The sequence below is a fragment of the Hippocampus zosterae genome, chromosome 12, assembly GCF_025434085.1.
Source record: "Hippocampus zosterae strain Florida chromosome 12, ASM2543408v3, whole genome shotgun sequence".
Taxonomy (NCBI): Eukaryota; Metazoa; Chordata; class Actinopteri; order Syngnathiformes; family Syngnathidae; genus Hippocampus; species Hippocampus zosterae.
Window position 1 is genome coordinate 21,114,155 of NC_067462.1, and position 16,347 is coordinate 21,130,501.

Genomic DNA, 16,347 nt, shown 5'->3' on the forward strand with positions numbered 1-16,347 from the left:
GATGTGCCTGTGCAGGTTATTTGTGGAGCCTGATCTATGGGATATTTTAACCTTGCACAGTCTACACGCTGCCTTTCAATTAAATTGAAATGAGTCCATATTTCACTGCGTTTCCAATCCATTTTCTCACCTTTCCACTTTCCACCGTGTTGTTTTTTTTCACTAACTAGCTCTCTCGTCTCCTCGTCTGTCTTGTTCGCGTGTTGCTCTGGGAGCCGGCTCGGTCGCGAACGACACATCACTAGTGTGTGTGTGTGTGTGTGTGTGTGTGTGTATATCTCGTAGTTTGTTTTTTGTTTTGACTGAGAAATTTCCTTGCGTCCCAAAAACGCACATTATTTGGAACTGTGCATCCCGCAGGAAAATTGTGCGTCTAGGATGTGGTAACAAGATGGCTGGTTTCTGCTCCATGTACACCACTTTGTATACAACGATGGTTGTTTTAAAGTGCTCTATAAATACAGTTGAGTTGAGTTTCCCTCCACTGGGACATAACATGGTGAAGAGAGACGTGCTGCTACTTTCGGTGAAGCACAATCACTCCCACCCCTATGTAATGCAATTGGTGAAACCTCACATTGAAAGAAGATGGTGCCTTACAAGAGCATCGACAGATGCTGCAGCAATTGTGAGGGACATACAGACAGAGATAAACACCCGAATTCCTCCAATGGTACAAGAAATGTGGCAAGTGTCTCTCACACAAAAAGAATCCACCTTCCCCACCAAAAAAACGAACTATGCCGCCGTCAGTCCCAAGCGCGGATAACTAATGAGGACGGGTGAGGGAGACAAATATCTGACAAAAAAAAAGGAGCTCAAAATAAGTAGACACGTTCATGAGGGCAGGGGGCCGGGTGAGGAGAGGAGCTTCCCAACATTCATCAATATGGTTCAATCTGTGAGAGTTGTGAATGTAAACCCCAAATTAGAAAATATTTGGATGAAAGATTTTCAAGACCCAAACTCAAAAACGCGACAGGAAAGGTAATTTCATCACCAAAACGTACAGGTCTCATCCTCTTGTGTCTATTAAATGTTTTCTGAAAATTTCAGAAGAGTTGTATGAAAACCTTTAAGGATACATTAATTTAAAAGTTTGACCTGATGGTGGCGCTAGAGGACAGGCCAGCTGGCTACTGTCTTGAGCTAAATATCCCAGGAGTAAAATTGACCACAAGGGTAAAATGTGTTCGCAATATTTGAGGATAATAGGATGGTTGAAGCAGAAAGTATCCAACTTTGTAAATCAAAATAGCTGGCAATTTAATCGGGTTCAAAAGCCGGTGGATGAGATGTATAACATCCTTGAAGCGCAAGAACAAACTAAGAGAATGCACTTGATCCTGTAATTGAAATAGTGGTGTGAAGAATACAGTCGTCTAACAGGTGCAATACAAGCAAATTCAATGAATGACACCTCTTACAGTAGAGTAGAGCTGGGAACACTTAACACGTTTTCCAGGGGATATGTCTTCAGTACTTAACCAATGCTGTCATCAGGTGTTTCGGTGAGTAACATTAAACACCCCAGGCTGAGAAAGGCCCATCAGGAGGCGATCAGGTTGAACCGTAACCCCAAAAACACTCACCCCGGCCTGAGCCCAGCCTGTACAAAGTTTCTCATCTAGCTATAAAGAAGTCCTTCATGCTTCTGTTTGGCGACTTCATGGGTAATGTCAAATATTTATATAGCTGGCGCAACTATCATTATCATTAGTAATGGCATTAGTTTTTAAATGTATGAGGGGTACCTACCTGTGCTGCTTCCCAGCCCCACTGGCGGTATTTGGGGTCATGGGTGAACCTCCACATGTACCAGTAGGTTTCGATGACCTCGGGCCGCAGGATGTAGTACTTCTCGTTCTGCCTCACAGCCACTGCCTCCAGGCCACTATCGAACTTGAAGGCCTCCGGGCCCAGCTTGACCACTGGAGGGGAAAATATGATCAAAATTGATACAAATTTTGATTGTCATTATTAAGTTTGAATTTCTGACTGTCAGAAATCATATGTAGAGTGTAATGTGGCATACAAATTCATAGATGAAAGTGGACTCTCCTGAAAACTACGGAAAACAAATCTATCTATATATGCGTGTGTGTGTGTGTATATATATATATATATATATATGGTTTTAACTGATTTACCAGGTTTGTCGACCCTTCGAATGTAGTCGGACAAAAAAAATCTCAGTTCAAGTCCTTTTCCTCAAGCCATGACCACTTGAACGTGTTCCTAACACTCGCATCTATTGCACGTATGTCAGCTTGCCTGTCTACCTGTTTGAAAATTATGCTGCGACCCTAGTGAGGATTAAGCGGTTCGGAAAATGGATGAATGGATGAAAACGCAATTCAAATACTCGACATTCAATGATTAATCTGCCTTTTGTGTGCACACGTGCACCCTTTGTGGCTTTGTTCTTGCCGAAATTTCGAAATCTCCGAGATATGGCGAGGCTATGAGAATGCGAGGTGAGGGTGTTACTGTTGTCGTGACGCCACTCAAGCGAAGCGCGCCTAGTCCGCTGCTTTCTGCTGTGAGTACGGAAGCGCGAACATGTACGCACACGTGCGTCTTTTGGTTTCAACCAATCAGCGCCGACGCAACCGACGTCACAGATCAAAGAAGCTTTGACAACAGCTAAGCCAAACTAGCCGAGACGACATGACGTTTGAAGTCAGACGGTTTTTCTGCTAATTTTGTTCAAATATATTTTTTGTACTACAACTGTCTTGTCCACCGCGTTTTTTATTCGTTCCACTGGGGTTTAGCAAATGTGTTTATAAAGAGACGAAGATCTCTTTACAGTTATTAGTGTTAGTGCCTCAGCATGGCTACGCTGGTGAAAGCAAAACAATGAACTCAAACGCATGTTCGTTCAATGTTGTCAACTAATATATGGATTAATTTTAGGCAATTTTTCCTCAATTTTCCGGAGGAATTCTCATGAAAATGTGAAAATCCGTAATTCAGGAAAATCCAGAGGACTTTCATCTCTGCAAATTGAAAGTGAAAACCTTGCTTTGCAAAAAATACCAAAATATCAGCAATAAAAACACTGTGTCTTTGGACCATACCAACTGTTGTCTTTTGCTTCAGAGTAATTTATAGGAGAAGAAAGAAGACCTTCCTAAAGTGGGGTGGGGGCAAGTACGTTTGAGAGCCATTGCAAACTTTAAGAATGACGATAAAAACAACTGCAAGTTATTAAAAATATTTAAATATATATACTGTATATACTGTAGATGCCTGTGTGTGTGTGTGCGCGCGTGTGCACATACAGTATATGTTCAACTTTAAAAATTGCAAAATTTAGAAAAAGTACGCAGCTGCAGGTACCGCTCATAAATTGAATTGGAGCAAACGGGAAAAAAAACCCACAACCCACTAAAATAGTGAGACCAAACTGCTGTAGATGAAGTTATAGTCACAAATTAAAATCTGCAATAAAATAAAAATAAATAAAATAAAAATGCAATGTCGATTTTTGAGAAACTGAAAGGAGTTTCCATCTGACATTTAGGGTATTTCTGAATGCACCCACGATTAGGGAACAGGGAATTTGGGTGAGTCTGAACTGTACTTTTGTTTGTGTGTGTTTTATTCTTTATTTTTTGGGGGGTGGGGGTAAAATAAAGTTCCCCAAAAATGTGACTGATTCTCTGGACCGATCCAGACAGGTCTGTTGTTTTTTTTTTTCTTTTTCATCATGCATTTTTGACTGGTGGGACTCCGGAGAGACTTGTAGTCCGAAAAATGCGGTCATTGTATTTGTCCATCTAAGAGCCATTTCAAAACAAACTGCTGTGGTTAAGCAAAGAAACTAAATCAAATTTACTTAGTTAAAATAAAAATAAACTATAAACAAGTACTGACAGGCTAACGGCTCCGATATCGTTCAAGCACTCCTCATCTCTTTCTCTCGATCTCTGTTTCTCTTTTCTGTAATTTGTTGCTACACCAACCTCTCTTGTCGGAGCACATTTCTAACAGCAAATAAGGTTTGAAACAATTCTTTTCATCTCTGTTGTAGGCTCGTACAAGTGGGGTAAGGTGAACACAGCAACATTTTTGCAGATTGGAAGGACGTAACGTCGGGTTCAAAGCTTAACATCACGATAAATCGCCGGTTTTGTGACATATACAGGAGACCTTTTCAGAATGTTAGTTTACTATAAGTGCTCGGGTACGGTACTTGTGCATGGTAAAGTGCTGACCTGTACTGAAAACATGACAGAAATTTGTTGGTTTTTAGAAGTTTGCCCACCAGATATTCGAAAAGACCAGGAACCAAACCTTTATTATGAGGTTTGTGGAAGGTAATTTCTCACAGGTAAGGATTACAATTACGGATGTCTCCAACAGTCCCACTCACAATATCTGTGTTTCCTCCCACATTCTAAAAACATTAGAGCACTCTAAACTGTCCCGAGGTGTGAATGTAAGCGCGGATGTTTGTTCGTCTGTGTGTGCCCTGCGATTGGCTGGCCACTGGTTCAGGGTGCCCCCTGCCTACTGAAGACAGCTAGGATAGGCTCCAGCACCCCCGCGAACCTTATGAGGATAAAACAGATTGGAAAATGGATGGATGAATGGTACTTAGTACTGCTTGTAGTAGCATTGCCCACCTGTCCTGTCATAAGACTCGTGGCAGGTGTGTGCAATCTCTGCGCCCAGCTGCAGCCAGTGGCCTGCCTTGTCTTCGGGCGAGCCATCTGCGCCCAGTGCGAACATGCCGCCGGCAAAGCACGCCAGGTGGCCCATCTTCCTCTCCAGGTGGCCATTCTTCCACTCGCCAATGAATGTCAGACCACTGTTGGACTTGCGGATCAGGTGGCGCTCGATTGCCTGCAGGTGGGCAGGCATTTTGAATTGTTTTGAATGTTTGAATATCGTGACACATATAAAATTCATAATGAACCTTCGCAATTTGGTGTAAAAGTAAAACTATGTGAATAAGTAATTATAACAGACTGCAACTAGAGTTTGCACAACGATGTAACTACAACCCAAAGCTCGACACTAAATGTTCACCTGTTAGCACTGGTGCTAATGCTCACGACTTTATCAGTTAGTCACCATTTTTATTTTTTTGGGGGGGAGGGAAGGGGGTAAGGGCAAGGCCATGCATGTTGATTACTAGCTGTGTTAAATTGTGCTTCATATGAAGTAAAGATTGACATAAACTCAAGTTTTGAAATATGCATAATATTTTGCCTTGCATTAAGTTTGTTTGCAATTAATTTTATATGACTTTACTCAATGTGTTAAATGAAGCAGGCAAATGTCTATGCATTTATCAATCAATAATAGCATTTATTGATTAATCTGCTAAAACGCATGGTACATAAATATAAAAAAATAAGACTACTATAACTGCTTTATAGAGCATTTTGCATTTACAGTTTCACCTTCTAATGCAGCAACATCAGTGTCTCAACGTAAATGTTTGTAGTAGGCAAAGACAATTTTATCACTGGTGCGCGCATACTGAACTGACTATGCATCCCCACCTTGCATGAGCCAACCGCAACAAACATAAACACCAATGAACACTAGCTATGAGTAGCGCTGGTCAGAGGACATGTGACAATATTCCTACACAATGTTACAACAATTCAATTTGAGGTACACCAGCCTACATCAGCCGTTCCTTGATGATGCGATCTCGATGAGCTGGAGCATTGTTGTCCATGAAGATGAAATTAGGGCTGTGCTGTACATGTTGGGGCACAATCACTGGATAAATAATATTATTCGGGTAATATGGGTTTGTCACTGTACCATTCACAAAGTGTTGGGGGTTCTGTGCCGACTGGACACACCTGCCCACACTGTAACAAAAAACCCATCTGGTGACAGCAGTGACTGATGCATAGCACTCTCGTTGACCTCTCCAAAATCATAGGAGGCCATAATTTCTGCTCAACGTGAATCGACAGCACTGAGGCTCACTGGTCCCTCATCCAGTGTAAATGCTCCCTGGCCCATGCAAGACGATGACGCCTGTCTGTGCTTGGTGGTGTGGTCAGGTACCTTTGCAGGTCATCTAGCACGCAGATCACACTGATGTAAACAGAGGTCATCACCTCTCTTAAATGTGCCTGGAGTTGAGCGGCATTCAATGTCTGGTTTCTCAGGACATTGTTCACAATGTTGCGGTCATGAGCATGGGATGTGGCCAAAAGACGCCCACTTCTACATCTTTCTGTGACTCTTCCAGTCTCTCTGTATCTCTGTTGCAACCTGCTGATAACACTTTGTGACACAATAACTTCCGAACCACCGGAACTCTCCCCAGAGCTGGCCACCCATCTAAATAGATCAAGCAGGGAGGTGACCAAGAACCCGAATGTTGCTCTTTCAGAGCTCCAGCGGTCCTCTGTGGAAAGAGGATTACCTTCCAGGACAATTTCTGCAGCACTCCACTATTCAGGCCTGTTTGGTAAAGTGGCCAGATGGAACCCAACTCTTAGTAAACAGCATATGGCTGCCCACCCGGAGTTTGCCAAAAGGCACCTGAAGGGCTCTCAGACCCTCAGAAAAAAAATTGACTGATGAGATAAAGATTGAACTCTTTAACTGTAATTACGGCCAACTGTGCAAAATCAAAGCAAGGCTGTGAACACTTACAGTATGTAGAAAGTGATGTCTTAGGGTTTTGTTTTGTTTTTGTAATACATTTGCAAAAATTCATATTGTCATGATGTGTGTTGTGTTATGTGTAAAATTTTGAGGAAAAAAATGACTGTATTCAATTTCGAGATGAGGCTATAACAGCATGTGGAAAAAGGAAAATGCTGTGAATACTTTGCAGATGCACTGTAGCTACTTTTAATCATTTCCAGAGCTACATCAACAATCGGTGAGAGCCAGTTTGAGAACATGCTAACGTGAGAGAAAGTCTTACCTCAATGGCATCGTCGTACGTCTTGCGTGCTTCTGTGTCCGTTTTGTCTGACATGAGCCATGCTTTCAGTAGGTATTCGTAAAAGCTGTCCCCTAGCCCGCCAACTGAAGTGTGATCTGTATACACCAGACAACACTGTAAACAACTGATTTGGAGATGTCCTTCTAAGCAAGCCTTGAGCAAGCCTTTGAAGTCGATTGGCAGACTTAGGATACCGCTCTCCGATGCACATAACCCCGCCCTCCCCTACTCCACCCCCCCCCCCAAAAAAAAGGCATGCGCACAAGAAATATAAAAAAAACATGAGACAAAGACATTTAAAAATAAACATAACAGTGCAATTTTGGATGATTTAATTCAACCATTTCATATATCAAAGACAGCTAAAAGACAAAACTTCCAGTACCACAATTGCGAGAGCTGTTTGAAGGCTACAAATGATATTAGAGGTGCATCAGCAACACCTTTTGTATTGCTCTTGTTGGAGTGTTTCAAGATTGATTTCTGATTTTAATGTTAAGCCATTCACAATTGTTATTTGTTTTGAAATTATGACACTGATTGTTAAACTTTTTCTTCAAACATGTCTTTTTTTATTCATTCCAATACTTCCTCCTGGCATTTTTTTTCTTTTTTTAATTTTTAAATGGCTATTACTGTTTCTTTAGAAATATACCAACTAATAGTCCTAGAATGGACTAAAATCTACTTTACAGTGTCAACAGTACTTTAGTCTAACAATTACAGTACAGCAATACACAAATATTCTCCAAAATGTTTTTCCTTTGCTCTGACTGTCTCTATTTTAAACTTAATATAGACTTAAATTATCCTCGGAAGAGGATAGTTCGAGCGCGTTTTTTTTCCCCTCTCGCTAGCGTTTTTCCTTTCTGAATTCTGATTGTAATTTCCCCATTGCGGGACAAATAAAAGATATCTTAATATGCTGCTCTCACACAACTCTAATTGCCCCACGAGGATAAATAAAGTTTTCTGAATCTGAATTCCTTTTTCATGCAAAGCCTTGCTTGCCCCGGTATGATCTTCAATCCTTAATTAACTTTTAAAAATTATTATTATAAAGTAATACTTTTTTTAATCATCACATTTAAATATTAACCAAGTACTAAATGTGACAAAAGGAAATTGTCCGGGCAACCATAGTGAAGCGATGGCATTTATCGTGATGCATGTATTATGTGATTTGACCACTAGGCGACACTCCACGATCAAAATAACTTGAACTTTGTGCTCACTGTGCACTTCCAAAGCATTCAGCCAAGGAAAAGTTGTGCTGTTTACTTCCAAGACATTCCATAAAACCTCATTAACCTAATATAACAATCATCAGTAGCCCTAACTGAACCGCTTTACAGAGATATAGAATTCATTAAGTCAAGACACTTTTATTCAAGTGCTGTTTACATTATCCATCTTTTTAAAAAATATATACCGTATTTTCACGACTATAAGGCACCATTAAAAATCTTAAATTTTCTCCAAAATGGACAGGACGCCTTATGATGCGGAGCGTCTTGTGTATGCGCTGAGTTCCAAAACCCGACTGACAGCCGACACGCTGTTTATATAGAGAAAAGGAGGAAGTGACTGTGGACAGGCATGCGGCAAAGAAGTCGGCCAATCAGTGAAGGGTGGGCGTGTATATATACATATATGGAGAGAGAGAGAGAGAAAAGGCAGACGTGAGTGAGGACAGGCATGCGGCGAAGAAGTCCGCCAATGAGTGAAGGGTGGGCGTGTAAGTGGACGCTAAAGGGACGCCCCAAGCAGGTACAAACACCTGTATAGAGTGTGGCTATGTGCATTGTTGCAAAACAACTTCGGGTTTGGTTTCCAAGAACCCCGGAAAATAAATTCTACAAAGAGACACGCCTACGAAGCTCAGTTCAAACTTCAAGCCATCGGTTATGCTTTTGGCATGCGTGCCCATCTCACAGCAGTGGTGAAAAAACAAGTCAAGCAAATGAACTCTGAGCTTGCCGTTATTCCCGGAGGCTTGTCAAAAGAACTCCAACCGCTCGCTGGACATCGGCATCAACCGGGCGTTCAAAATAAAGTTGCGACCGCGCGTTCAAAGTAAAGTTGCGAACGGCATGGGAACAATGGATGCGATGGCATACAAAACTTTACAAAGCGTGAGAGGCAGCGCTGGGCGAGTTACGCCACAATTTGCGAATGGATTGTGGCTGCTGCACTGTTGTTCGAGTGTTTGGCAAAGCCGGCATCATTTCTGTGGAGCCACATGGCAATGAGAGTGACTCTGACAACGAGAGGGAACGCGGCGTTTTTGATGGATTACCGGTACTTGCACAATTGTTCAATTCTGATACAGAGGATGAGGACTTTGATGGATTTCTGGGTGATGATTGATCGAAAAACGTGAGTACATTGTACGATGGCTAAATAAAATACAACGGAACTCGGTTTTGCTTCCGTTGCCTTTTTAAAAACATGTTTTTAGCTTGTATCTGTATGTCTTGGCATGCTACCGTGTGGTACATGTGGTACAATACGGTACATTTCCCTTGATGAATAAAAATAGATGGATAGATCCCACACAACAGTATGCCAAGCGCAAGGGACATCAACGCAACACCTGAAGCTGCTATGGAAGACAAAAGACAAAACTAAAATATGTTACAACTACTAGTTGATATTTAGTGTAAAAACACACAATTAAAACAAAGACTATTAAACATTGCACACCAAAATGTTCAGCAAAACTACATAATTTCATTGAATAAAAATAGGCTAATTTAATGCTCACGACGTGAAGTGCCATCAACACATGGACGGAAATTAGCCTTGATGTCATTGCATCCTAAACCTTGGGCTACTTAAACACCAACTGATCAGACCTGAGCTATGGAGCTGCACTAACTTATTATCCGTGTATTTCAGACCTGCTTGTAACTGTGTAATGTGATCTACTGTTAACTATGGAAGAAATAAAAAATCGGAATGCGGCATTGAGAAGACAAATCTTTATGGAAATTGCCAGTGGCCCACAATCGGTAGCTGGCTCACAAGCAGCATCTGGCCTGCCTGCTGCCTATTGACCTCATACACTGCAACACATTAAGGAGGGAGTTGGCAAACTAAACAAAATAAACAAAGAAGAACACTTATTTGTGAAAACTATCAGTATAAACATGAGTTGTATAGTTGACCTGTAAAATAAATAAATAAATAAAGCATCCCTTTCTGGACCCCCATTTGGTACCTCTAATTTGATTTTTAAGAAACCACCACCCGAGGAAAACCAATCAATCCAAGACACAGGGTGTTACTGACAAGGTGTCAATCATTTGCTGTGCACTTAGACACCTGTTTCCTGGGGCTTCAAGGAGCTTTGCTCAAACTATGGTGGAACATCTCCCGCGGGTTTGAAAAGTTAAAAAGACAGATCTCAAGATCAAAACAAGGTGAACATAGAAGCTGCCTTTCAGAGTTAGAGGGTCCAAAGATAGCTGAGCCAATTAAGAAATTGTAGAAGAAAGTTCACTTTAATCATTTGGACGGTCCAGCAGGATAAACGTCTGCTGTCAATATCTTACAAGCAACTGGGCTGCCATTTGATTGATAAATAACCACTGTCGCTAATTGTTTCAATAGTTCAGTGCAAGTACTATTCGGGGTCGAAATGGCCTCCAAATTTTTCATTTTCAAAATTGGGGAAAAAAGCTCCTTCAGACAATATTCAACGAAAATGTGGGTTTTCCATGTTTCCCTTGTCGTCACGATGCATGTATACATGCCAACCAGAAGGTAAAAAAACAAACAAACACCTTCCACCATTTGTGCCCCCCCAAATTAAGGCCTTTTCACACTGCACTTAACACAGTGCGCCATGAACCAACCCATTTATCATGAATGGCCACAACCCAGGCGCTGCAAAAAATATGTTGCATGTGTTTTGGTTAGGTCAGCAGTGTATACCAGGACATGTCTCCATGTCACCAATAAACAGACCCTTTTACTGGGTAGCTTGCTGTGAGTACAAGTTTTAACTTTCACTTTTGCTTTTAGAGTAGTGCACAAACTGCAGGTTGATCACAGTTTGCCAGCAGTTGGAGGCGCCATACAAAAGCGGTGTATTCCAAGCTTGCTTCTAAAGAAGAAATGAACAGTGAGAAATCGGCATTTCAAAGAACAATGGAGTGAGAATGTCACACTCATTCTCCCTCCAATCAGCAAAAAACCAATGGTGCTTAGCTCATTCAATGCTGGTCAATTTCAAAACGTTCCCCATTTGGCAGCTGTATCAAAGCATTTTGACAGCTTTTTTCAAGGCCCTCAGAAGATTGTTCTGTGACAACACAGTAAAAACACTGAACATAAGATGCAACATAAGTACGCTGTTTTTTTCCGATCTTAAGTGATCAGCGGTAAAACATGGGTTGGTGTCACAAAGAACAGATTTCTGACAAATTGAGAGAACAAGCTTTTTGTCAAAAGAAACATGTTGAGTTGAGCAGATCAGTGACTTGAGATTCAAAATGTACAAAACAAGACTGAGAAAGGGCAAATATTTTATTGATAAATACAGAGTCAAAAAACACACTGTGAGAACACTGACTCAATGCATGGTTCAAGTGTGGCTTTTTTTTTACATCGAGTTCCAGTTCATGCCAAGAATGATCTTTTCTCACAACTGCGACACAAACGTACTTGGTTATACAATACATATACTGTACATCACATCGCTCTCCTGTGACAAACACATGTCCATTTTTGTCTTTTTTATGTCTAAAATGTAGATACCACATTGACATACCACAAAAATGGACAGGTGTGTTTTTCACAGGTCTGTGATGATATGATGTTTGAGTGTTTCGACTTGTGCGAATTCCAACGTGTTGGCATTTCTCTCCCTCATAATCAATGTGATAAGGTGACTATCATCAAAGCTGTGCTGATTTTGAATTCTATTCAAATTTGAAATTCTGTTCATCATAACAGTTATGAAGAAGCTTTCATTTCAAGGCTGGGTGAGACACCCTTACACACCCGCCCATTGAAAAACAACAAATAGATTTGCTGGTGATAGTCAAAAGTTAGATTCCAGATGATGAATACAAACGCCCACAGCAGTGAATGAGTTTTCAATATGCCAGGAGGCTACTGACATTTTTTGATCATGTGTCCGCTATGCTGGAGGTTGAACTCTGGAGGTTAAGCTACGCATGAATTGAAAAGACGACTTGGAGGCCACCTTGTGTTTATTTGCAGGTGTTCGTTTTCCTCATTACAACTGTCATTAATTACCGTAATATGAGCTACATTATCAACATTTGCAATCTCTTTTGATGTGCTGAGTGCAAAAAAAAGACAAGAGTACAAAGAAACTTTGAATACCATGGAAAAGACAAAACACGATGACAAAGTGTCAGTCATAAATAACTACAATCCATACACAATTGAAACATCAGACAACACATAACTGTGTGTGAAGAAAAAAGGAAAAAATCAGCTTGTTTTACTGAATGACCCGGAATAAAAAAGCTAGTAGCTAAACAGCTTGCTTAAGCTAAAAAAGCAGCACATGGCTCGGCAGTGGTTGGCATGGTCGGAGTTGCCTTCCATTTCGATAATTAAAGAGTCTTACATTTCTGACGTCAGTGCACATTTAACAGCAACCATCGGTCGATATCCAAGTTAATATGTACATTTTATCAATTTGTATAATTGAAGAGTACAAAACTAATATGTACACATTGAAAATGGAGATATACAGTATGTAACACTTTTTTGTGTGTGTTAAGCATTAAAAGCTATCTTTCAACTAAATGCCCAAAACAAAAACATATGTATTGACTTGTATTGACTATTGGAGTGAGCTCTGAGTTGTGAACGCCTAAATTACAGTGTTTTCCTTGACGAATATCTTCTTGTCCTGAATTGAAATTGCCACAAGTGTGAAATCTGAATTTGTCCCTCCTACCTGTATTGTTGCTGCCAAATACCACAGAATAATTCACCATTTATGATGTTGGCTTTCAATCATACTTCTCTAAAACACAACTATTTCCGTATTTTTGCACCGTACAAGCATTCAATTTTCTCAAAAGCTGACAGTGTGCCTTATAATCCAATGCGCCTAATATAAAGAGACTGTAACTCGCTTTATATTCCCCATTGCGTTGTTTCCAAGTTAGTGTTCCTCTGCCATCTAGTGGTTATTATTAGCAGGAACCAATTGTAACCTAAAAGGGTTCTGCCCGACACTAATTGACATGTGTAGTCGCCAACACACACTCAAACAGACAATTACTTTGTGAGCTCTGCATAACCATTTTGAAATGAAGATAAAACGAAAAAGGATAGATAACTACTGACTAAATGAAGGAAGGGGACAAGCAAGACTTCTAAGATATCCTTAGAATTCCCTTGTGGATGTGAGCCCCAGAGGTTTGTGTGCCTTTTTGTTGAATCAATTAATAATTTTGTCTTTCATTTATTTTGTAATGCCATTTGTATTGATATGTCCGTGTTTGGCTCTGTATAAATAATGCTGTATTGTATTGTATTCCATTGTATTGTATTGTATTCCTGTAGCATAGCACCATCTAGTGCAGGGGTGTCAAACTTATTTCACATTGTGGCCACATACGGCCTCAGTAGATGTCAAGTGGGCCGGACCATTAAAATTATACCATACTCTGCTATAAATAACCAAAATATCATGTCTTTCCTTTGATTTGGTGTAAAAAAGCATTGACGTATTGATACAGCCTGCTACGTTGGGTCTGTCTCAGTGACAGATTGAGACTGCTGTTGTCTTCTTCTCTGATCAAAACAACGTTGCCTTCTACTCTGATCAAAACAGTGTGCCCCCTAGCGGATATTCCATAAATCACATCTTATTAAAATATTCATTCCGTGTCTCTCATGCATTATTTTTTCACTTTTAAATTGTCCTGCGGGCCTGATCGAACCTCCTTGGGAGCTTGGTTCGGCCCGTGGGCCATACGTTTGACACCCCCGATCTAGTGGTTGCATAGCGCAAGCGCAGCCACTATTACTACTACCGTATTTTCACGACCATTCGGCACACCGTATGGTTGGGCGCAGTCTCATTAATGGGTGCTATTTCTGTATTTGACACATAGACAAAACGCACTGTATTATTTGCCGCAGTTTTAAAGTGGTAAAACATACACCAGCTTAAACATACGGCATGCATGCGCGCACTTTAAAAACACGTTAGCTTGAAGCATACGGTAGCATGCCAAGACATACAGATGCAAGCTAAGAACACGTTTTTAAAAAGGCAACGGAAGCAAAACTGAGTTCCGTTGTATTTTATTTAGCCATCATACAATGTACTCACGTTTTTCGATCAATCATCACCCAAAAATCCATCAAAGTCCTCATCCTCTGTATCAGAATTGAACAATTAATAATAATAATAATAATGCATTTTGTGCAAGTACCGGTAATCCATCGAAAACGCCGTGTTCCCTCTCGTTGTCAGAGTCACTCTCATTGCCATGTGGCTCCACAGAAATGATGCCGGCTTTGCCAAAAAACTCGAACAACAGTGCAAGCAGACACGTTCGTCCAATCAGCCACAATCCATTCGCAAATTGTGGCGTAACTCGCCCAATGCTGCCTTTCACTCTTTGTAAAGTTCTGTTTGCCATCGATCATCCATTGTTCCCATGCTGCTCGCAACTTTACTTTGAACGCCTGGTTGATGCCGATGTCCAGCGGTTGGAGTTCTTTAGTCAAGCCTCCAGTAATAACGGCAAACTCAGAGTTCATTTGCTTGACTTGGTTTTTCACCGCTGCTGTGAGATGGGCACGCATGCCAAAAGCATAACCAATGGCGTGAAGTTTGAACTGAGCTTCGTAGGCGTGTCTCTTTGTAGAATTTATTTGGGTTCTTAGAAACCAAAACCGAAGTTGTTTTGCAACAATGCACATAGCTACACTCTATACAGGTGTTGGTACCTGCTTGGAGCGTCCCTTTAGCGTTCTCTCTCTCTCTCTCCATATATGTATATATAGACGCCCACCCTTCACTGAGTGGCCGACTGTTGTTGAGAAATGTTTCTCTTTGCTCCCTTAACGCCTGTGTTATTTTTTCTAAAATAGAAAACGAAAACACGTCAATATTTACACTCTAAACAAAGCCGACAGTTTCTCCCTCACAATTGATAATGCCACGATATCTCCTTCCCCCCAGGTGAAGAGTCTGGGTGTCATCCTTGACAGTTCACTATCCTTTCACTCCCACATCAATAACATTACCCGGTCCGCTCATTTCCACCTTCGCAATATAAACCGCCTCCGTCCCTCACTCACTCCGCACACCACCGCTATCCTTGTTCACAGTCTCGTCACTTCCCGTATTGACTACTGCAACTCACTCCTCTTCAGTGTCCATCAGAAATTCCTCCATAAACTTCAACTTGTTCAGTATTCAGCAGCCCGGATCATCACGAGAACCCCCTCCTTCCATCATATCACCCCCATCCTCCGACAGCTCCACTGGCTTCCTGTCAAACTTAGAATCAACTTCAAATTATTTCTCTATACATTCAAAGCCATCCATAACCTTGCACCTCCCTATCTGTCAGATCTTCAAATCTCAATTCCCTCTCGCTCACTCAGGTCCTCATCCTCCCTCCACCTTTTTCTACCCTCTGCCCGTCTCAGTACAATGGGGTGCAGAGCCTTCAGTCGCTCTGCTCCCAAACTCTGGAACTCACTTCCTCCCAACATTCGTAATATTGACTCTCTTACCTTATTCAAAAGCCAGCTCAAAACCCACCTATTCAGACTTGCCTACCCGCCTTAAATCTTTCTTTCTTTATTTATTATTTTATCTGTGTTTTACTATTGGTCTTGGCTGTACAGTGTCCTTGAGTGTTGTGAAAGGCGCTTACAAATGTGATGTATTATTATTATCAAGTGTACTCACGTTGGCCCCAGCGACCTGTACGAGGGTTTAGGTAGTTTGGGTAGAGCCCGTTGGGACGGTCCATTTTGGCTAGTAGCTTTCGGATGTGCATTACCTGCGAAAGCAATACAAAAGATAATAAATTGTATTTCACAGTAGATCATTATTTAACTTACATTTTTTTCTCTCACATTAAAATGAATTTGGAAGTTCTGGATTGCTTTTGAGCTGTGCAAGTTTTTATGTATCAAGAAATGTTTTGTCAATATTTCAAAACAGATAATTGGAATTTCAGCACTATAGCAAATAAAAGAATTATTAATAACAAAAGTAAGTGTCTTGTAAATTTAGAACACTGGTTTCCAACAAGAACAAAGTCAAGAAAGAGTAAACCATGAGTCTGTTAGTTAAGTGACTTTATGCATTGCCTCACTGAATATTCACAAAATTAGTTTTTTTCTGCTCTGCCAAGAATGGGATAAGATGCTACAAGATGGCACTG

General features: G+C 40.9%; 1 protein-coding gene across 3 annotated transcripts in view; it reads right to left on the bottom strand.

The window, feature by feature from the left end:
- Positions 1-16,347, bottom strand: part of man1a2 (mannosidase, alpha, class 1A, member 2) — a 131,076-nt gene that overhangs the window by 15,516 nt on the left and 99,213 nt on the right. For all 3 annotated transcript variants that reach the window (XM_052083013.1, XM_052083014.1, XM_052083015.1), the window contains exons 9-12: positions 15,867-15,960; positions 6,917-7,032; positions 4,635-4,854; positions 1,759-1,931 (exon numbers count right to left, since the gene is read on the bottom strand). In XM_052083013.1, the coding sequence (XP_051938973.1) occupies positions 1,759-1,931; positions 4,635-4,854; positions 6,917-7,032; positions 15,867-15,960 (603 nt within the window). The remainder of the gene's footprint in view (positions 1-1,758; positions 1,932-4,634; positions 4,855-6,916; positions 7,033-15,866; positions 15,961-16,347) is intronic.